General features: G+C 43.2%; 1 protein-coding gene across 3 annotated transcripts in view; it reads left to right on the forward strand.

Moving 5' to 3' along the window:
* Positions 1-23,481, forward strand: part of MAML3 (mastermind like transcriptional coactivator 3) — a 354,592-nt gene that overhangs the window by 197,077 nt on the left and 134,034 nt on the right. For all 3 annotated transcript variants that reach the window (XM_006123998.4, XM_006123997.4, XM_075929926.1), the window contains one exon: positions 20,018-21,508. In XM_006123998.4, the coding sequence (XP_006124060.1) occupies positions 20,018-21,508 (1,491 nt within the window). The remainder of the gene's footprint in view (positions 1-20,017; positions 21,509-23,481) is intronic.

Here is a 23,481-nt window from a genome sequence, read left to right on the forward strand (position 1 = left end):
TGTGCTAAAATGTAAGGTTTTGATCTGTCCTAAATGGAGAAGCTTTAATGAATGGAAGCAACAGAGATGTAGGAGTCCCTAAAATTATGACATAGCATTTTGTGTCCAATAAAATACTACAATGTTAAATTATGTCCTGGGTTTTAAAAACTTCAGAATTAGATCACATCAAAACATATTAACAATTTCCTTAAAAAAAAAAGAGAGAAAAATGATTTTTCATTTATTTGAGAAAATTATTCTTAAAAAGGTTGGGTTTTGGAAATCTTCATCTTTCAGTTTTTGGTTTATTCCCTCTCCCCACATGCACACACTTTCTTCCTTTCATTTGACTGAAATGGAGAGGAAAAGTTAGAGGCAAGGGAAAAACCAAAAACTAAAATACAGCCTCTCTCCGGCTTACGAACTGGTTACGGATCAAGCAATTGGTCATAAGTTGGACCCCACACAGTTACACGCGACTGCACTGTTCATAAGCGCGGATTGTGTTCGTAACTCGGGGTCCGCCATTTACGACAGTTTCGGTTGTAACTGCAAACAGTCGTAAGTCTACCGTTCGCAACTTGGGGACCGGCTGTAAATCAAAAGCAGAACATTTTCAATGTGGTGGTGTTTAAAAAAAAAATTGAAATCAGTTTTTGGCAAAAGTGCTTGGTTTTCAGAGAGAATATTTTTCAGTATTGTTTCCATTTTATAATTTTAGCCCAAGCTATGCAAAAACTTGCAGGAATGGTCTCAAACACTGCATCTTACAAGAATGACACAGCAGTGCTGAGGACCATGCCTGTAGACTACGATAGTGTTTTTATAAAGATGTTTTCGAAGGCCGGGTTCTACAGCTCAAGGGCTTCCAGTCATAACCCACTTGGCTCTTAAATTAATCTGACCCTGTGTACAGCAGCCATCATCAGCTCCAAATAGACAATATGTATATTTCAGACTGAATGCATCCAGAGAGGAGTTTTTCATTTTCTCTCATTATTATTATTGGTAATTTTTTTTTAATTGCAAAGGGGGATGAAAATTAGTTGTCAGGAAATGCTGAGTTTCTGCAGGAAATTCTGTTCTCAGTTTGTACTATGCAAAAGGGCAAATCATGCAAAATTCTTTCACTAGCACAACTTCGAACTTTGGAAGCACCTATGCCACTATCTCCTACAGAATTAATGGTAGGGTTGTTAATAGCATCTGAAAGAGTTAGGTACCGTCTCCTATTGACTTTCACTGGAAAATGGGTGGCACAGATACTGACTTTTCAAGGTGCCAGGTGATCAAACCAGCTGATCGTGGCAGGCAAGAGGCACTGGGAAGGAGTAAGAGGTGCTGAACAGAAGGGCCTGCTAGTGGGCCAGAGGCACTGAAGGGTTGGGAGGAGTTGATAAGGGGGCTGCTGGCTGGAACACCCACGGATTCGGTGTCCATGATGGGTGGAATCCCAGCAGGTGGGGGTGGAGATGTTCTGCTGAATGCTTCACTGAGGCATTGCCCTCAGCTTCACTGATGAAGTCAGGTCCCCTCCCAGCTGGCTTTCAGACAAGCCTCTTGCTGGTGGTTTTTCTAAGTAGTTTTTCAAGTGCCTGCTGATATTTCCAAAACCTGTACTACTGGGGAAATCTCAGAACAATGGGTAGTGTAGCCGGTAGACATGTAAGCAGCACTTCAAGGGAAGAAGTTGTGTTCTAACTCAAAATGGTCTGGGTTCTTTTTCTCATTAAAGTGACGAGAATAAGACTGGTTCTGCATCATTAATAGTACCCTGGGAATTCCATTAATTTTCCTCTGCACTGCACCTCCTTTCCTTCAAGGCCCCATGGACTTACTGACTGAGGGTGACTGGATTTAGAGTTTGTCAGGTTAATGGTCCAGGAAGTGCTTCCTATTCAACAGAGCAAGGAATTCTCCTCCCTGCCCTTGGCTGCCCAGCATTTCTAATCCTTGCTAGGCTAGGGACCAAGAAACTGCAGGACTGTGAATTCAACCTGCATCTTGCCTTGCATTGTAAAATGCAACTCTTGAACTTTTGGGGATTGCTAGGTCAGCCCATTAACTTTATTTTGAAATATCCTAATTGGTTTTCATGTGACAGTTTTCCAGAAAAAGGAAAGAAAAAGAGTCTTTTTGAAATATCATGACAGAAAATCCCAACTTGATGTACATGTAATTTCTTTTTAAGAGGAACTTTCATATAGCAGGAAACTTTCTCACATATATTTATACATAATACCATATGCTTTTCACATGATTTCCCCTCATTTACTTACCAAGTTTGCTAATTAGCAAAGCTGATTATTATTTATATAGCATTCAGTGAATGTAAAGCACTTTATAGACAAAAAGGACATGCAGTTCCAACCTCAAAGTGTTTATAGTCTAAATAATCTAAAATGATTAGACTTTTAAAGGTGCCAAATGATCAAACCAGCTGATCGTGGCGAAGGATGTGAAAGACTAGTTGACTATCCAATAAGCAAATGCTTATTGGATAGTTTTTTCACTAGTCGACTAGAGACTATAGGCTGCTGGGGCTCTTGTACATTTCAAAGGAGGAATGAGGAACTCCGCATACAGCTGGGTGCCAGCGGGAAGTCCTGCTGTCTCGGGCTGCATGTGGGTGCCTGCTTTGAAATGTACAAGAGTCCCCAGCAGGGGCTCTTGTGCATTTCAAAGCCATGGAGCCCGGGATCAGCGGGGAACTCCCCAGTTGATCCCGGGCTCCCATGGAATTTTCCCAGAATCCAGCTGATCCCGGGTTCTGGGAAAATGCCATGGGAGCCCAGGATCAGCTGGGGAGTCCACGGATCAGCTGTTTGGCAGCTGTCCCTTTGAACCACGTATCCGCGCGATTCAAAGGGGCAGCTGTGGGTAGCCCAGGATCAACTGGGGAGTCCCTAGCTGATCCAGGACTTCATGGCTTTGAAATGCACAGGAACCCCCTCTGGGGACTCTTGTGCATTTCAAAGAAGGCATCCACATGCAGCCCGGCATCAGCGGGACTTCCCACTGGCCCCGGGCTGTACGCAGAGTTCCGCATTCCTTCCTTGAAATGTACAAGAGCTCCTACTGGGCCCTACTGGGGCTCTTGTACATTTCAAGGGAGGAATGCGGAAGTGCCTATTGACTAGTCAATTAACCACATTTTAACATCCTTAATCATGGCAGGCAAGAGGTACTGAGAAGGAGTAAGAGATGCTGATCAGCAGGACCCACCAGTGGGCCGTAGGCACTAGAGGGTTGAGGGGGAGTTGATAAGGAGGCTGCTTGCTGGAACACCCATGGATTTTACAATCTAGGTAATTAAACAAAGACTTGATACTTCACAATCTGTATTCGGTTGCTTGGCCTCTGCCAGGAAATAACAATCATTTCCAGAGCAAGCAAGTCTGTTGTCATCATTGCAGCTAAATCATTAAGGCCTTACTTACTTTTTTTCTCAGGCTTCATTAAATCAAAACTCCCAATGAGAAAGAGTGGAAAATTAGGGATGATAAATTTCAATTAATCAGCTAATTGAGTAGTCGATGGAATTTTCACTGACTACTCAATTAGTCGATAAGGGAGGTGTTCGCTATTCTTCTGTGTCTCTGCCTTTGAAATGTACAAGAGCCACCTACAGGTGGCTCTTGTATATTTCAAAGGCAGAGGCGCAGTAGGGAACCTGTGTGAGTGGGACCTGCTTCGATTCCCGCTCGTGCCATTTCCCCCACTGTGCCTCTGCCTCCCCTGCCTGTCCACGGAGACGGTGCTGGGGGGAGCCAGCTTTTAAGCTGGCTCTCCCCAGCACTGGCTCCTGCTCACACATCCCCTTCGTGCCTCTGATACAGAGGCAGCAAAGGAGGGAAGTGACTTTTCAAATAGTGACTCTACTACTGGATATTGGATAGGCTTATTGGATAGTTGACTAGTCACTTACATCCCTACTGGAAATGCAGCCTGGGAAAAAACTTCAGAGTTTGGCCCCCACTTGATTGACTGCAGTGCTGTGAAGAAGGAAACCCTTATTAAACTCAAATGTCCTATGCCCAAACACATGGCTTGCCCTGGTAGCAGTGGAAGGCTGCTAGAATTGTCAGTCCCTTGGGAGACCATTGTGGAAAGACTCCACCCTTCTACATTCTTCCCCAGCTTTCTCTGTCTCTACTAGCTGGCTCATAGCACATTCAGTAGCCGCTGGCATCTTTTTTTACACAGTATTTCTCTCTCTCTAATGGGAACAAAGAGGGCAGAGAAATATATATACTACTGGTCAGTGAAACTATTGTGATCCTATATATTGGGGGCAGGAGGAAGAGACTTGTATTTGAATCTTGGCTCTGCTTCTTATTTGATATGTGCCCTTAGGCAAGTCATTTAACCTCTCTGTACTTAAATTCTCCTGCCCTCACACATATGCCCTCTTTCCACCCTAAGATCAAGAAGACCCACATAATTTTGGTTCTAACCCTAGAGTTATTTTTTTCACAGACTAACCAATTAAAAGCAGTTCAGAGCTAACCGCTGGATCATTGGTAATGCTGCAAGAGAAAAAGTGTTTTATGGAAGAAAATAAGATCGTTGGAGGAGCAAGCTGTTTTGGGTGCATTTCCAGAGTTTAACGGCAAACTATGGTATCTTGTGCTTCATGCCTTAGAAGGGTTTAGTAAAGCACTGTCAAACTCAGTGACTCAGCCTTAGATCTTGTTTACCTGGAGCATCTAGCAATAGAAAATACTCCTTTGTTCCTTGTGTGTTTATTCAACATTGTTAGAAGGCAAGGAGTTCTCATTGGTGCATAGGACTGGAAAGCTAAATTTAATTTGGATTAGCCACTCACATATGCTTAGTACATATGGATCTCTGAGGTGAAAGACCATGTGACTACAACAAGCAGCAGCCATTCATTCATGCATGTGTGGAAAATACATAGGGGTTTCTCTGTCACTTCAGGTAAATGCTAAAAAAACTAGTCTATGTATGATGCACACTTAAAGGGCAAATGATACATTTGAAGATGTAACTACTATTTGAGAGTGTTTTTGCTTCCAAGTATGTGGATTTTGGTGGCACCTGGACAGTGATGCATCTTGTTATTCTCTCATCCTTTGCCTCCAGTATGTACTTAATTGGGGTGTCAGCTCCCTAACACAGCCAGCTTGCCAGCCATCCAATCAATCTCCCCTGCACTGACTACCGTGACCTGGAATGATTGTGGAGGAAAGAAAAAAGAGATCTAGGCTACATCTAGACGGCACTGTTAAATCAGAAAAAGATATGCAATTTGCGATATGCAAATTGTGTGTCTTTTTTCAATTTACTTTTGAAAGATGCTTACACAGCATCAGATTTTTTTTAAAAAGTGTTCTTTCAAGCCATCCCTTATTCCCCATAGAACAAGGTTTACAGGGATAGTGACAGAGCACATCTGTTTCCGGTATCCCAAAAAAGCAATGCAGTCTAGATATAGCCCTAGGTGCATTCTGAACATTTGCTTTATTACTTTTTTCATTTTTAAAAATTTTAAGTTTGAATTTTGTAATAATTATTTTTGTTATTAAAAGTAGTGACCAAAATAAGGTGTTTTTTTAAATGCAAGTTGTCATGGAGCCTAAGCCATATTCAGTGGCAGTGGGCATTTGTGTGATTGTTTTCCTTTCTCTTCTTCCCCTAAACCACATAGCTTTGTGCCATAATTGAAAACTATTGGTACTCTTTTACAGTGCAGCAAACACATTTTTTTCCTTTCTACTTATTTTGGAATATCTTCTACAACACCTACTTCTAGCCTTAATTATTATTATTATAATGTTATTTTAAAAACTCAGGACTAAAATTATGGCTTCTCATTGATGTCATATATATACCACCAGTGAAAGACAGTGGCTTGAGCATATATTAGTGTATGATTTTGATTGTCTAGACACTTCTTTCAACTTCTCCTTTCTTTGATTTTGCTGAACTGTTTCTTGTTAAGAGTACATCGTTGCAGTTATCCCAGGGGCTGAATATTACCGAGTGGGGTAGTGTTGGGGACAGTGAGAATGGTCATGCCTCACTCTATAGAATTCCAGAATATCTGGCTGATGCTCTTAAAACTAGCAGCCATAAACTAAGTTACCATTTAAGTGGTCTTTATTAGGTTCCAGAGTTAATACCCCATTTGTTGAATGGAAGCCATTCACACCATTTTTAGAACTATTTTTTCTGGTTGTCTGAAGATTGTCAGAGCTGAATTAGTTCACATTTAAAAGCTTTTTTCAAGTCACATAGGTTGGAAACTAGGGATGTAAATGAGCGGTTGAGTATATGATTAACCGATAAGCTTAGGCTTATCAGTTAATCTTCTCGACTATTCACATTCTCCCCCCCCCCCCTTGCTGCCTCTGTATGAGAAGCAGCAAGGGGCTGGTGCTGGGGAGAGCCAGCTTAAAAGCTGGTTTCCCCCAGCACCAGCTTTATCCGAGGCAGCAGCATGGGGGTGGGAAGGAGAAACTGCTGCCAAGCAGAGGCATCAGCACAAGGTGACAGGGGGCTTCCTGGGAGTGGGGCTTCCAGGTCTGTCCCCAGGGACTAAGGATAAGGAAATTAAGTACTGGTTATTTCACTAAAGAATAGTCGATGCATTTTTGCATCGACTATTCGATTAGTCAATAGGGCAGTGCTTGGGACTTCCCAGCTGACCCCAGGCTCCGTGTCGCGCTGCCCCTTTGAAACCCGGGATCGGCTGTGCAGTGCTGCCCCTCTGAAATGCCACCACGGCTTTTTAAGTGTACGTCTAGACTACACGCTTCTTTTGAAAGATATCGTCTAGACAGCCACAAGACTTTTGAAAAAGCGATCTGCTTTTTTTGAAAGAGAGCACCCGCTTTGAATTACCCCCCTCTGGCCCTCCCTTGCTGCCTCTATCTGATAGAGGCAGCAAGGAGTAGGGAGCAACTAGTCGACTATCTTGTTGGCTATCAGATAAGCATTTGCTTATTGGATAGCTGACTAGTCCTTAACATCCCTACTACAGAATAGTCGAGTAACCACTAAGATTTCATGCAGTTACTCAACTATTCCATCCCCTGATATCTAACATACCTCTTGGAAACTTAATATTTTTAAATAGGGACTGCACATTTTGCAGGAACTGATGGAACTGACCAGAGAAGTGCTGCATGGGATGCCTCCTGTCCAACTGAATGCAGCTGTGGCTGTGCTCTCTCCTGCCCTGTGCCATCCTGCACCACAGCCACAGTAGCAGGCTCGCTCCTGCTTCCCTCATGAGGTTGTTTTTTTAATTCATCCTCATTAGTTAAGGCAAAGTTGCACTTAGAGGGCTGTTTCTGATCTCCCACATGCAGTTTAAAGAAGGAGTAACTCTGCTGAAGACAGTGAAATTCCCTAGTGTAAATCTGGTATGGGAAGGAAATCAGAACCTCTGACCCTATCTAGTGCTGTTTGCCTTAGCTCTTTTCTTATTGGTGAGATAGGCAATTAGGTAAATGGGGTCCCTTTGTTGAATTTGTGCTTCAACTAACAGGAGAGTCTTTAAGAGATAAACTTTAGTAATCCCCTGTGACTTCTTTCTATCTCCAGTTTGTGTGTTGTTTAAATACAAACCAGACTACGGTACCTTTTCAAAGGCTAAAGGTTTAGCTGCACAACTCCCATACAAGTCAATGGAGGCTTCATGGCTAAATCCTCATTCCATGCTTTGACAGTATAACTCCTGCTGTCTCTAAGGCCAGTTGTAGGAAGAGTGTAACTCTGACTATTTTCTGTGTGACAAGAATAGCCACTGTTGTCTAAATGGTTTAACCCTTGTACACTCAGCTCCCTTGATTAAGACTTCTGCACAATCTGAAATGTTCAGTCACAGCTAGCTATTTGAAATCAAAATAACGCTGAATGGACCTAAAGAGAAAGGAAGCACAGTAGATTCAGAGAGTGGTGTAGGCTATTTGACAATTGTAACAAAATTTAATCCTTGAAATAATGACTATTCTGAGGACCAGTTGGACATGCAGCTAATTTAAAACTAAGAAAAGTGCTTGCACTTCAGTTGCCCATTTTTGCTCGGCATGTGCCCAAAGGACGCTGCATTCTGAGTCTCCTTAGAAACAGCCTTTAATGCTGTGGTTCTCAGACTGTGGGCTGGGTCTCCAAAGTGAGTCACATCCCCATTTTAATAGGGTTGCCTTACAAACTGGGGTTAAAACTGAAGCTTACGGGCTTCAGCCCTGATGGCATGCTCAGTTTACTCCCTCCCCCCCTTTCCCCGCCCTCCACTCACACACTTGGGGCTGAAGCCCTTGGGACAGACCTGTCCATAGGCTTTATGGAACCCTATATAAGTTACTTGAGAGAGAATATTAAGGAATGGGAGAGGGGAAAGTGGGGGGTTCACTGAAAGCGGTCCCCAGCCAGCACCATTGACCTTAGTGTGCCAAGGGGCCATGGCCATCCCCATCCACAAACCCTTAGTACTTGCCCAGCGCCACTCTTCTGCCAGGGCACTACGGTGACCACCCTGTGATTTGGGTTATCTACTTGGGTGCTCATTATTCTGGGAGTCCCATATTGGCTGAGGGGGAGCTCTGGGCACATGCCATGTTGGCCTGTTAATCTACTGGAGTGGGGGTAATGGAAGCTCTGTTCAGAGGAGATTCTGTTTTCCAGCACACACAGCTCCCTCTCAGCACCCACAACAGCTCCTACATTGTTGATCTGCTAGGGCATCTGCTTCTCATCCAGTGGTATGAGTACCCTTAGGGGTACTCGAGAGAAGTCTGGGGGTACGTCAACACAACAAAAATGACGTTTTCTCCAAATTTCAGTTAAGTTTTACAGCGTTTTATTATTTTTGTGCTTTTTACACCCAAAAATTTCATTGCCCGCCCAGCTATGATTAAGTTGTTTAAACAAATGTGTTGCAATGGTAGAAAAAAAATTGTGTGTCTGAAAACTGTAGGTACTTGGGGTACTTATATATATATATATATATATATATATATATATTTTTTAAAGGGTTACTTTATTAAAAAAAAAAAAAAAAGCTTGAGACACACTGTGTGGGGGATAGAGGAGGTTCCCCTCCAGCCAGCAGAGGGCTGAAGGGAGTGAGCAGACTGGGAGGGGCTAGGCCCTTTCACGTCTCCCCCACTGTTTTTAAATTCCCCACCTGCACTGCTGATCGGGCCTCCTGATTCACTCTGCACATGTTCAGCAAGGAAGGCACTGGGTGCAAACTGCACACAACCTTGGCCAGCCTGCCTACAGGCAGCATAGGGAGAAGAGGCCAGGGACCCATCTGAGCATGGACTCGGTGCCATGATGCCACTGGCGCTATTGTAAACTTGGTACTGTACACTGTGGCAGTAGGGTTGCCAGGTGTCCAGTATTCTACTGAACAGTCCGGTTTTTGGGACCTCTGTCCGGTAAAAAAAATCCAGAAAATATTTCCTGGATTTCTGGCTGGGCGCCGGACGGAAGCCTGGCAAGGGCGGGGGGAGTAGCTGGGAGGCTGGGCGCAGTTGGCACTGGGAGCCCTGGTTGCGTCTGACGCTTTGGGGAGGAGGAGAAGCCCTGTCCCTGCTCCTGAGCGCATGGTGGAGCCACAGCCGGGCTCACTCGCGCTTCTCCAGAGTGTGTGCGTGACTGACAGCACCCTGGGATCTGCACGTGCCCGGGTCAGTCCCGCGCTCCCCCCCCCTCTTCCCCCGACCCTTCCCAACCAGCTCCACTGCCCCTGACCCCCTCCCAGCCTCCAGTTCCCCTCCCGATCTCCCCTGGCCAGATGTGCTGCCCCCGATTCCCCCCCCCCCGCATCTCCTCTGACCAGCTGTGTTGTCCCCGATCCCTCCCCCATCTCCCCAAGCCAGCCATACTGCCCTGCCCGCTAGCCCTGACTCCCTCCCCATCTCCCCCGGCCAGCTGCGCTGCCCCCGACCCTCCCTATCTCCTTGGGCCAGCCGCGCTGTCCCCGACCCCCTCCCCGCCAAGCCCTCCCCCCTCCCAGATGGTTCCCCCCCATCAAGGGTGTCCGGTATTTTTTCTAAACCTACTTGGTAACCCTATGTGGCAGCCCAGTGGTGCCCCACATTTTCAAGTGCTGTACTCAGCTGCATATGCTGTCTGTGCCTAAAGAGGACCCTGCCTTGGGCTTTTGGTTTGAACATAGGCAGGCTCAGTTCCCTCTCCAGGGGTCATTTTGTAATTTTTGTTGTCAGTGAGAGGTTGTGGTGCAATGAAGATTGAGAACCCTGCTTTAGTGTATTTATATTCACATTTCCTTTGGATCTGCATGTTAAATAAAGAAGGAGAAAAGTATAAATGTGAAATGAAAATGTTTACAGGAAAATGCAAGATTGTTATGTAAGATTTATGAACCTGTATTTCAGCATTGGCCACCAAATTTTTGTGCACATTGTACAGATAAACAATTTGAGCAGCATATTTGCTGTATTTGTCATACACTTACTCCTGCTTCTATCTATTCACAAATTGTCAAACTCTTTACTGTGTTGATAAGTAAAAGATAGATACATTCTGTGGTTAAAAAGAATATTAAGAATATCATTAAAACTGAATATTTGTCTTTTTATTGGAATAACATTAATATTTACATAAACGTTTCTGGTGTGACAGTCCTGGAGACAAGATCTTTATTTATTATCCACAGCCTGGGCAGAGGTAGAGCAAACTTCTCTGCACTGCCCTTCTAATATAGCTCAACTCTGAACCGGAGGAGCCTGTGGCTAGAGATGAATAGATTAATCTACGGTACTCCCACCTTTCTTCTTCCACAAAAACACTGTCTCAATCCTCTCTTTTTCTTTTCCCCTTTCCTCACCTTTTCCTAATAGACACCTTACTACTTTCCACCTTACCAAGGATTGGAATCTGTACTTCATCCAATCCCCTGACCATTACAGTGTCTACCTGATTTATCACTGCTGGAATCCTTACCATCCTGCACTGCTCCTCAGCTGATTCTGTCACAGTTGTTCCATGTCTTCAGCCTGATCTCCCAACATGACCCATTCTCACTTCTGGTTACTAGTCTGCCATCTGGCAGTAGGGAGAGGTAGGTCAGATAGGGTGCGTTTACACTGCACCCATAGCTCAAAATAAGCCACACAATTTGAGCTATGCAAATTGTATAGCTTATTTTGAGTTAATTTCAAAATATCTTATTTTAAAATTGCTATTCCAAAACATCTCTTACTCCTCGTGGAATGAGGTTTACAGGGACATCGGAATAGTTAGCTTGTTACATTTCGAAATAACGGGCGCACTCAAAAGACGCGGACTACCTCTGGTATCCCGAAATAGCACTGCAGTGTAGACATAGCCATAGAGAGCCCTGGTTGGAGTTCTGGCCCTGCATGCAAGCAGATATAAACCCTCCCTGTTTGGAACACTAGGACTTCACACCATAACAGCTCAGCTGAAATACTAGGAAAATGATCATTTCCCACATTGTTTTGATAAGCACATCAGGGTTAGCCAGTATTGTGAGAGTTAACATGGTTTACTGTTCAGCGTTAAGAAATCAAGTTTGTTGTGGTGAGAACTGTTGGCAAACATCTGACCGTTAGAGATGGTACTTAAAGCAGATTTCATAAAGTGTGTTTATTGCACATTTTAAATCTCTCTTCTGTTCACAAGGCCCAAGATGGAGGAGTATGACATGCTTTCTGTGTGCAATGGCAATCCAAAATGATTTGATACAGCAGGATTCAAATTATGATCTCTCAGCCTTGGGAGCATTACCATCAATAGGTTGCAGAAAGAAGAATTCAAATAGTTGGGGAAGGATTGGAGGTGATAAATATCTTAATTAGTTAGAAGTGGCCTTATGTAATGCACTTCTGCTTTGCTCAGCCATTTTTCTGTTAAGAGTTCAGCATTAATTTGTGAAAGGCTATCTCATTCCTTCCACATTCTCCCCCCCCCCACACACACACACTACATGTCCAGTGTTTGCTGTTAAAAATCCAACAATCATCCCTGTCCCCCCGAATCTGAATTACTGTAGCTATTTCGTATTCCACACAGAGAAATGCTGCTCTTTCTCAAACATCAGCATGTTGTAACGGTTGGCTTTCTTTAATAGCACCAGCAGGGTTGGGACACCCCCCACCAGTGCCACGGTGAGCCCGGCAGGGCTAGAGCGTCCCCCCCCCCCAGCAGCATGGTGGGGCCGGCCGAGCTGTAGTGCCCTCTCCATTTGTGGCGTGGTGTGATGGGGCAGGGGTCCACCGCAGCCCTACTGGGCCACTGGTTCACTGGTTACCCAGTAAGGGTGCTGTTTATCGGGTATCTCGTTGACCCTTTATATCCCTAATCAGTGCATGCATGTGTAGTAGAGAGACTAGGGAAGGAATGAGAAGTCCATTCACAAGCTAAAGCTGAATTCATAACTCATAAATGGCCAACCCCAGAGAGTGGGAAGGTCAGTGGCAGTGGCCATGTCAGCACTCTGGGAAGCCCCCCCCATGGGTCTCTGTGACCTCACCTCAGCTTGCCTTATGCCATATTGATCACCAAAGGACACGAGACTATTACACCTTTGCCAGGGAGTCAGTTGGAGCAAATAAAATTACTCAATGTCATTCCAGCTGTGATATTTTAGGGTATGTCTACACTACCCCGCTAGTTCGAACTAGCGGGGTAATGTAGGCATACCGCACTTGCAAATGAAGCCCAGGATTTGAATTTCCTGGGCTTCATTTGCATAAGCGGGGCGCCGCCATTTTTAAAACCCCGCTGGTTCGAACCCCGTGCAGCGCGGCTTCCTAGTTCGAACTACCGTTACTCCTCGTGGAATGAGGCTCCTCGCGTCTGGGCTGTTCCGCTGCCCCCGTGCTCCGCGGCTTTGCTCCGGGCGCCTGTGGTACAGCAGCTGGGGCGCTGCCGGTTGAATCTGGACGCCGGTTCCAACTTACATACAGATTCAACTTAAGAACAAACCTATAGTCCCTATCTTGTACGTAACCGGGGGACTGCCTGTAGTGATAGAAATGTAGCCGTGTTAGTCTGGGGTAGCTGAAACAAAATACAGGACTATGTAGCACTTTAACGACTAACAAGATGGTTTATTAGGTGATGAGGTTTCGTGGGCCAGACCCGCTTCCTCAGATCAAGTGGGTCTGGCTCACGAAAGCTCATCATCTAATAAACCAACTTGTTAGTCTTTAAAGTGCTACATAGTCTTGTATTTTGTTCTAGCTAAAGGAGGCAGGGTGCTGCAACTGGAGAGGTGGTGAGAGAGGAAGGTGGGGCACGCACAGTAAAATGTGGAAAGTGAAGGTCAGAATGTAGCTGTTGCTACAGGAGAGAACTTGAGCTCATTTGAGCACAGTTGGATGACAGCTCAGCCCATTTGAAATGGGAGGGGGGATGGAAAAGATGATTTTTTAAAATTTATTTTAGCAGCTTGAATCGTGATAGTTCTATGAAGGGAATATTAAGCTGGGTTCTGTTTAGATGCACCTTTTCCCCCTGAGAGCTTCACTTTGGGGTTTGTATGTTTGTTTTTCCCCTGACAACAAAGGACAGCTACAGAACAGAGCCTCATCCTACTGCACCCAGCAGAACTTCCAGATATGCACACAGTAGATGCCATAGTTGTCATTCATGCCATGTAGCATAGGGATTGAAATGGCCACAGCTGGGTTAACAACAGAAAAGAACAGTGGCAACATGACTGACCATTTTGTAGCTGGTAGATGAAAACATCTGTAATAGCATCTGGAGCCGTCTTGTCTAAGGGCCTCACTGATCATCTGACCATCCAGCATAAGGCGAACTGTGTTGAACACTATGAAGTGTGTTTGACTTTTACAGCCAGATAGGAAACAGAAAGAGAATTTAGTCTCTGAGCTTTTTCTTTAAGAGCAATAAAAGGACTAAACAGCAGCAGTCCTGGTCACTCCCCATACATAATTGAAATAGCTGCCCACTGAAGTCAGAGTGAGATTGGGGGGATGGGGCTGTATAAGTGGCTCTGACTGTTGCTATAACAACAGCACCTTGGTCTAATTTCTTTTGAAAAATGAATTGCTGCTGGTGGGATGAAGCAGAGCAGCTTCTCCCAGCAGATGAAAGCTCTGCCGACAGCCTCAAGTGGTCTGTTGTTCGTGTTTTTGATACATTGTGCTGTGCCTGCTGCAGCCCTGTTGAAATTTTCAAAACTGGTTAGATTAGGCTGTTAGAGTGTGTGCATGCATTTGTGTGTTTGTGTGCGCACATGCACACCCTTTAGATTTGTTTTAAAAAACCCAGCCCACTAAAGTTTGACCTTTTCCAGTTCCACAAAGTTCCTCTATGGATATATAAATAATGTTGAGTCCTGCTCCAGCATGCTTTCTGTTTTTCTGCTTTGTGGTAGAAACCTGCTGTGAAATGGAGACCCATCAAGGAGATATTGTCTATTAATAAGAATAATGTCCTACTAGCATGCAGAGGTTTTTATTTTATTTTATGCATCAAGAATATTTTGCTCTTAGAGAAAAAACTCCAAGCTGCTTGCAAATAACTACTTTATGCAAACTGCACATTGCATGTACAAGAAACATATCGTTTCTTTGAGGGAGATGGAAGGTGTTCTATAGTAGAATCTTTTATTCAGACTTTGTTTTCAGAGGTCAAAAGTGACACCGTGAGATTTTATACAAAAACAAGGTAGACTCTTGATGCAGGGAGCAGTTTGCCCATCTACAGTCAATGCAAGACTTCTCAACCATTTACTGCTCTCTAGAGTTGGGGAATGAAAATAAACATTTGAACTAAAATGGTCTAGTAAGAATATTTAAGTTTTATGTCTGAAGAGAAGACAGATTTCCTCTCTAGCCCACCTGATGTAGTCTCAACTTTTTCTTCTTCTCTCTCCAAAGTTTATGACCAGTGCATTCCCTACAAGTGCATTTTTCATGTGGTGTTTCTGTCTAGCATAACTGTTACTAAGACTATTTCAAAGTGCAAACAAAGGAAGTCACACAAGTGTTTATTTTTGATTGTGCAATTCTTGTATAGCCCCAAATCCTGAAATTGCATTAGGAAAATCAAATAATATTAGATGCAAACTTTGAATAAGGTTCACTTGTTTTCATATGCAACAGTACCTGCTTTCTGCACATTAGACATGTGGGGAGAAATGGTTTCCTTGTGGCTTTTTGTTGCAATAAAAAATAAATGTAGTGATTAATATTCATATACTGCTCCTGCTTTTACTCCTGCTGAAGTCAGTAAGTGTTTGTATGTGTGTGAAGTCAGACAGCCAAGTTTTGGAACATCAGGAAATCTTTAAGAATTGGTATCCGGCAGGAATGTTGTTGCTGGTTTTTTGGCACTAATTTGTGTTAGTTTTCATATAAGCATGTCCATATAATACATGATAGGTTCAGTATAAATCATTTAATGATATAATGAAACCTGTAAAGAGATATCTTTATTAGCAAACTCATGTTTAAAATAACCATCTTCAGAGTCTTCCCAAATGAACTGAGTGTAGTTCAGCACCACACGTCCTCTTTCATTAAGCCACATATTTGTTGGTACCTTGAGTGACCACTTGACAAATTTATTTTGAGAAAACAAAGAAACAAAAAAACCTGAATTTAATAGCCTGATATTTAATGCAGGTATTTGTTATGAGACTATTCCGGGGAAACAAAGGGCCCAGCTCTACAAAAGCAGTAAGTTACGATGGGGAACCTGATGAGAGCATAGCCATCCCTTTGCATCAAAATCAGACTTCAGTATCGCAACCTGAGCAACTGTGTTTTAATTGCATATTGCAGGGACATGGCTAAAACAAAACTGGGTTCTGACTGCTCTAGAGGACCAAACCATATAGTAAACTCTCTCCACGGATTATCAGTACAATAAGCAGGTCTTCCAACATGGTTGTTTACACACTGTAGATGGGCCATGCTAAGGACCATAGACAGTTTTCTTCAGGAACTTTGAGCACAGCAACTTCCAGCGCTTTGAAATGCTTCCTAGCTCAGTGTCCGCTTTCATTATTTTATCAGCACAGCAAGTTAGGGTCATTTGTTTAGTGGTAGTGGGAGGTTGGTAAAGGGGAGATTTAGAGGTACTTTTTAACTGATTGTTTAATAGCTGGAATGAAGAGGTGTAGAAACTGAGTACAGTGGATGATGTGTGCCTTTGCCTGAGTATCAGATACTCTACTGGCTTCCCTTGTATATTTTAAAGTGACTCTATCAGTAGTTTCACTGAAGACCAGCTTTTGGGCCAGAACATTTTGACCTTTCTTTTCAAGCTCTAAATCAGGAAAACCTGGAAATGACTGGAAGAGGCAGTATAATATCCTTTGTTGGTTTGTGCAGTCTGATCTAAGGCTATAAAAATAAGCTCAATGGCGTGGCGGTAACCCACTGCCACACACTCGTGACATGGGTTCAAGAGCAGTGAGAGGAGTCTCACCCTTTGCATGGAGCTCTGATGTCAGAGAGTGGTGATCAGGTAACTTTCTCCTTTAGAGGTTATTCTCTAATAAAGCCTGAGTCCTGATTTTCTGTTGGCACTAGTTTTGGAGAAGGGTCCTTCCCCACAGGGAGCTGCCGTGAGACTAAGGATGTTAAATTGAGGTTAAATGACTAGTCCAGTGGTTGATAGGCACTTCCACATTCCTCCTTTGAAATGTACAAGAGCCCCAGCAGGAGAAATGTGGAACTCCGCCTACAGCCTGGGGCCAGTGGGAAGTCCAACTGACTCCAAGGTGCATGCCAGTGTGCCTGCTTTGAAATGTACAAGAATCCCCAGTGGGGGCTCTTGTGCATTTCAAAGAGGTCAGCGGGGGACTCTCCAGCTGATCCCAGTTGTGCTGAAATGCTGACCCCGGACTCCACAGTACTGCCTCTTTGAAACACCGAGGTGACATTTCAAAGGGGCAGCCGCTGCACAGCTGATCACAGGCTCGGCTGTGCAGCGCTTCCCCTTTGAAACACCAAGCCTGATAGAGGTAGCAATGGAGGTGGGGGAGGCGTGGGGGAATCGACTAGTTGACTATTCAACTAACTATCTGATAAGCATTTTCTTACCGGATAGTCGTCTAGTTCTTAACATCCTTAAGTGAGACTGTTGGGGATGGAGTTCAACTATAGGAATGAGGACCCGGAATTAAGAAGAACGGGAAACTCCGAACTCCAGATCGTGCTTCCAGCTGGCAATAGGTGCATTGAAAGTAACCCAGATGCATGCAAAAAGTAAAATACCAGAGTGATTGACCCTAATCTTATCCATGCTGCGAAATTCATTCTGCTGAGTTTATGATAGGCTTTTGGCTGATGTTGCATCTCATTTATCTATAAAGAGGTTTAGCCAGTGAGAAAAGTTAGCACTGATGACAGATTACAGTGGATGATTATGTAAATTTACTCTATGTTCCCTCATTTTGTCACCTGTGCTTTCTGGTAAAGTGTGTTGTAAAAAGGCATAGGAGGTGGATTATGGTATGTATACTCTGTTCTTCTTGGGTGACGGAGAACAAACTTCCATGTTTATATGCCAACAGAACCTTACTTAAGAGAAACAATCCTTATGTTACTTAGCAACATATTAATCACTTTCCCGTACTGTCCTTCTAAAAATCTCTCCTACTCTTAATACATTTCTGTGGAGTCAGGAGCTGGGATTGGGAAGAAGAACCTGATGTTTTGGTTTCCTTTCTATGTTTATAAAGGGCGAAAATAATTCCTGTGCAGAGGACCAGCACAAGGTCTGGGCAGTGCTAAAGTGACCCCATTTACAACAGTGCTTAAATGGAATTTTAGCATGCATCGGTCCTGTCCTGTGAATTTCACTCCCAGCAAATAAGTCATTCTAAAGCATGTGCACAGACTGGAAAGGGGAATCATCAGGATTCCTCTAAAAAGAGAGAAGAGACCTATTCTATAGCTAGGGAGGGAAGGAGAATGGAACTCCTACTTTCCCATTCCAAATAACCAGAGGATAAAAGAGAAAATGAATGCCGTACCTCCACCCCTCAAGAATTCTTTGATATGCCAAGGGTGACCAAACTTTCCTTCAAGCATCATGAGAACTGGTCTGGAGGACTCTGGGATGGGAAGTCACTGGAGAAAATTTTTTCCTGAATTTGGAAATGTGGGAAGAAAAAAGTTGAACCTCTAGTAGGGGGAGAAGGAAGGCTAGGAGATGAATTTCCATGAACTTAGTCAAGGCAAGATACTTTAAAATAGATAAAATCATCAGTATTTTGTTCTCCATTGTTTTAATATCAAGCATGAAAATATGTCCTGAATGAGTTTTCTGGAGTTGTGACCTCTTTACTTCCTCCACTCCCTAAGTTTCTGCATTAGCCTAAGAAGGCTGCTTGTTTAGCCTGGTACGTAAGCAATAGCCTTAGTGTTTGGCCTAGCATGGGGTAGAGCTGTAGATAGTTGCATTGATGGAATATAAATACATCAACCTGAGCTAAAATACTTGTTTGCTTTTCACGTAAAAGGCTAATTTGGACTTGTTTTGTTAATTGATTATTGCTATTTTATTGTTTTTATTTGTTCTCTATGACTTATGTTATAAGTAAAAAGTTTGTACAATTTTGTTTCTCTGAGCATCTGAATTTATTTAATGTCATATAAAGTGCTAACAATCTTTCTTTTTTAAGTGTATATAGTTTTACATTTTAAGAACAACTTCCAATATACCTCACAGTCTAGTATATTAGAGCAGAATGCTGACTGGATAAAACTTTTTAAGTAAATCATTTGTCTAAAACAGTAGCTCTAAAAGTGTTCTGTGAGTCCCCTTTAGGAAAGCCACTAGCTTTGGTTTCCTAAAGGTTCCATAGCCACAGGGCCTTGTGGCTCTCCTGGGCTCTGGTTTGCCGTTTCCAGCTAAGGGAAGCCATTGGAAGTGGCATGTCCCAGACCACCACTTCCCACGTCTCTCCTTGGCTGGAAAAAGCGCACCGGAGCCAATGGGAGCCATGAGGTAAGTAAACAATGTGGTGCAGGCCTGCTAGTAGCTTTCCCAAAGCAGGCCCGAGGAACAGTTTGAGAACCACTGATCTAAAAAAATAAGAGAAAATAGCTCATGTTTGGAATACCAGTATTTATATTGTATATAACTTGTTCAGAAATTGTTAGTGATTTTTTTTTTGTTCTTGTTGATTCAGTTTTTGAGTGCCCAGCATGAGACAAGCTTACATGAACCTGATTTTCAGAGGGCAAAAGCTCAGCACTTTCTGAAAAGGAAGCTACCTTAAGGTGTCTCAGCTACTTTAGGCACTCAAAATTCCTAGTCACATTTGAAAATATTGGCCAATCTCTTTGGCTGTGTCTAGACTGGCAAGTTTTTCCGCAAAATATCTGCTTTTGCGGAAAAACTTGCCTGCTGTCTACACTGGCCGCTTGAATTTCCGGAAAAGCACTGACGATCTTATGTAAGATCGTCAGTGCTTTTCCGGAAATACTATGCTGCTCCCGTTTGGACAAAAGTCTTTTTCCGAAAGACTTTTGCGCAAAAGGGCTAGTGTAGTCAGCACAGTACTGTTTTCCGCAAAAAAAGCCCCGATCGCGAAAATGGCGATCGGGGCTTTTTTGCGGAAAACCGCGTCTAGATTGGCCTCGGATGCTTTTCCACAAAAAGTGCTTTTGCGGAAAAGCATCCTGCCAATCTAGATGTGCTTTTCTGAAAATGCTTTTAACGGAAAAGTTTTCCGTTAAAAGCATTTTCGGAAAATTGTGCCAGTGTAGACATAGCCTTTATGTTTAGTGAGTCATGTAGCAGCTCAATCTTTATAGAAAAGATGCTCAGATGGCAAAATAGCACCAGTGGGTAGGATTCTGCATCTCCTATTCAGTATGGTTCTGCAACCCTATTCAGATTTGTTTCAAACCCTCTTTTCCAATTTCACCTCAATCTAAAGGCCTTTCCTTCTCAGAATTTCTAAAACCTGGGCAATACAAGGAGGGGAAATGATTGTTGTAAAGTTCATAACATGGTTGTGTGAAAGAGAAATTTAGTTATTTAGTTTTTAATTTTTTATTTGTTTTCTTCTTTCAAGCTACAAGAGACAGTGAAGAGGAAACTGGAAGGAGCGCGTTCACCCCTCAATGGAGAGCAGCAGAATGGTGTCTGTGATGGCAGTTTCTCTCCAACCAGCAAGCGGATTCGCAAGGATGTACCAGGAATTGATACAATCAGTAGCTTGCCCAGTAACTTGCCTTTGCCTTCTGTTTCTCCTCCTCACCAGCTTGACATGAAGCCTTCCTTACCTCTGCAGAACAGTGGAACTCATGCTAGTGGGCTGGAAGACTTAGGTAAAAATGGTGGACTTCCAGAGATAAAGCTCCCAGTTAATGGTTGCAGTGATCTTGAGGATAGTTTTAACATCCTGCAGAACAAGGAATTAAAACAAGAACCTTTGGATGACCCCACCTGCATAGACACTTCTGAAACATCCCTTTCAAATCAAAACAAGCTCTTCTCAGACATTAATCTGAATGATCAAGAGTGGCAGGAGTTAATAGATGAACTAGCCAACACTGTACCAGAAGATGATATACAAGATTTGTTCAATGAAGACTTTGAAGAGAAGAAGGAACCAGAATTTCACAGGCCTGCTGCTGAGATTCAAGAAAGTCCAAGTGTTAAGAGTGACCCGTCTCATTCTCCATTTGCTCATGTACCAATGGGGTCTCCCCAGGTGAGGCCTTCTTCTTCAGGCCCTCCATTTTCAAATGTCTCCACAGCTTCTAGTATTCCTTCTGTCTCCAGTGCTCCACCAGCTCCAATCCCTGCCATCTCACCAGCAAACTGTGTTGTTCAGTCACCCCAAACTCCCAACCAAGCCCATACTCCAGGCCAAACTCAGTCACGACCTGGAAATGGTTATCTTATTAATCCAGCATCAGTAACTGTTGCAGGTTCAGGGTCTGGTCCTGTGGCTATACCCAGTGCTGACTTGTCTCCAGCTGAACAGCTCAAACAAATGGCAGCACAGCAGCAACAAAGAGCTAAACTCATGCAGCAGAAGCAGCAACAGCAGCATCCAAATCAAGCATCAAGCTGGTCACCTGTGGGACCTCCATCTAGTCCGTATGGAGGACCGTTCACTACAGATAAACCAAATAGTCCAATGATGTATCCCCAAGCCTTTAACAACCAAAACCCTATAGTGCCTCCGATGGCAAACAATCCACAGAAGACCACCATGAATAACTACCTCCCTCAAAATCACATGAATATGATCAATCAGCAGTCAAATAATTTGGGTACAAACTCTTTAAGCAAGCAGCCCAATATGCTTACTTATGGCAACACTAAACCTCTGACTCATTTTAATGCTGAACTGAGCCAGAGAATGACTCCACCAATAGCCAATCCCAGCAAGAACCCCATGATGCCATACATCCAGCAGCAGCAGTCCCAACAGCCGCAGATGCAAGCTCAGATGGCCCATCTGAGTGAGGAACAGAAACGCATGCTTATTATGAAGCAGAAAGGAATGATGAATCAACCAATGGCATACGCAACAATTCCCTCCCTCGGCCAGGTAAGCACAAATACAGGACATACTTTATATAATGCACATGTACCGTTTGTAGAGACGCGAGGCGAGAATAGCACAAAGCTTCAGTGTTAGCAGCTCTTCATGTGTGTCTATATGTTTTCTTTAAGTGGAGGGGTTTTTTTGCAGCAGCTTCTTGTTTTCAGTGTGACATCAAATGAATGCTTTTCATTGTGAGCTGACATACTCCGTGACTCCGCTGACTATAGCTTGGTAGGGAGGCTATAGAGAAGATGAGTTTTGAAGTTTCATCTCCTCTGAAAGCTTGTTGCTCTCTCTGTGTAACTTTGTACCTTTGCATCTGGTGCTGCTGTGCTGTTTAATTTTCAAAATGTTAACATCCTAAGAGGGGGGCTTAACGGTGTCACTTTCCTCTCACTGGTGAGAAAGTGAATGTTCAAGCCAGCATGAAGCAGAGTATTTGGAAAGGATGTGGTTGAGCGGCATGACATGGCAATGGAAGGGCTTCAGGATGCTGAATGCCCTCAATTCCTACTCTAGGAAATAACTTTAAACTGCTTTGAGGTTGAGGTTTTGGGGGTACACAAGTAGATTGATCTAAAATAATTGAGCTAAATAACAATAATATAAATACCAAGTAATGTTATGGGTCAGCCAGATTGGGGGCCCTCCGCTCACACTGGAAGACTACTGGTGTGCATAACTGTTCGCTACCTGTGTGAGGAAGAGGGACCTATATGACCATTTGAGTGTTGTTTTGTTAATTTTAAAAAGAGCTACAGAAAATAATCAACTGTTTTATAAGCAAGCCAGACTTACAGTTAACGTGATACATATCATGGAACGTATTCCACTGAAGTATGTCAGGAATTGTGATGAAATGATATGCTAATAGAATTGTCTATTGTTAGTTTTAGTCCAAACAGCTTTTACTAAATTAGCTGTTTCCACAACCACCTACAGTAAGTGCTTCCTTTTGAGCACAGTTTGAGATAATTAATTGTGACTCACGTTGCTAATGCATATGTGAATAAAGCGGGGTTTTGTATTTCCTTAACCCATTGAGTTTTAAAATCTACCAGTAGGGGGAGCATATCTTTTCCACCTTAGAGCCCTTCACATTTAAAGTGAACTGCAAAGCTAAAAGAGATATGCTAGTGCCTTCCATGTTTGTTCATGATGCATGAGGACAGCTCAAAGGTTTGTTCTTCCGCTTGTCTTTTGCATTTGAAAGTACAGGTCCAACTTCTCCTGGTGAAGGCCTGTCTAAAGAAACAGTGGAATAATGACATCAAAACAGGCTGAAATGTGAGCTACAGTTTTCCTAGCCTTTAACTGAGAGGAAAGGGGATGCTTAGCCAGACTATCTTGTAGTCTGTGGTTTCTATTCTTTGTTGGTTTGTTTTTAAACCTGTTTGAGTCACACACCTATCAAACACTTCAGAGGGATAGCCGTTTTAGACTGTAACTGGAAAAACTATAAAAAAACAAATAGTCTTGCAGCACCTCAGAGACAAACAAAATATGTAGATGGTATCATGAGCTTTCGTGGGCACAACCCACTTCTTCAGAGGAAGGAATATCTCCTATCAAACAATTAGGAGAAAAGCTGCCACTGTGAAAGATTTAACAACCCTTCACTTGAAGGCTGAGAAATCATTAGTGCAGATATTACCTTAAAAATCTGTTATGTCTCATTATATTCCTCCAGCAAGAACAGGAAAGTCGAGACTTTATATTCCTGTTGTTGGTATGGCTTTTAAAAGTCAGAAAACGCTTGTTTAAAAAAATCACTGAAGTCAACTTAGAAGTTTAAAAGAAAGCAACTTAAAACCAAAAATGTTTTTAAAAATCCTTTGTGTTTCATCTTTAAGTGACCTCACCAGAAATAGAGACCTATTGCTTCCTTATTGAAAGGTCCCTCCAATCTCTGTGGGCCACTTAAGGTGCATGTATAGAAAACGTTCAATGAGGTGGGGAAGGTAAAATAATAGATT

Source organism: Pelodiscus sinensis, chromosome 5, assembly GCF_049634645.1.
Source record: "Pelodiscus sinensis isolate JC-2024 chromosome 5, ASM4963464v1, whole genome shotgun sequence".
In the NCBI taxonomy this organism is placed as follows: domain Eukaryota; kingdom Metazoa; phylum Chordata; order Testudines; family Trionychidae; genus Pelodiscus; species Pelodiscus sinensis.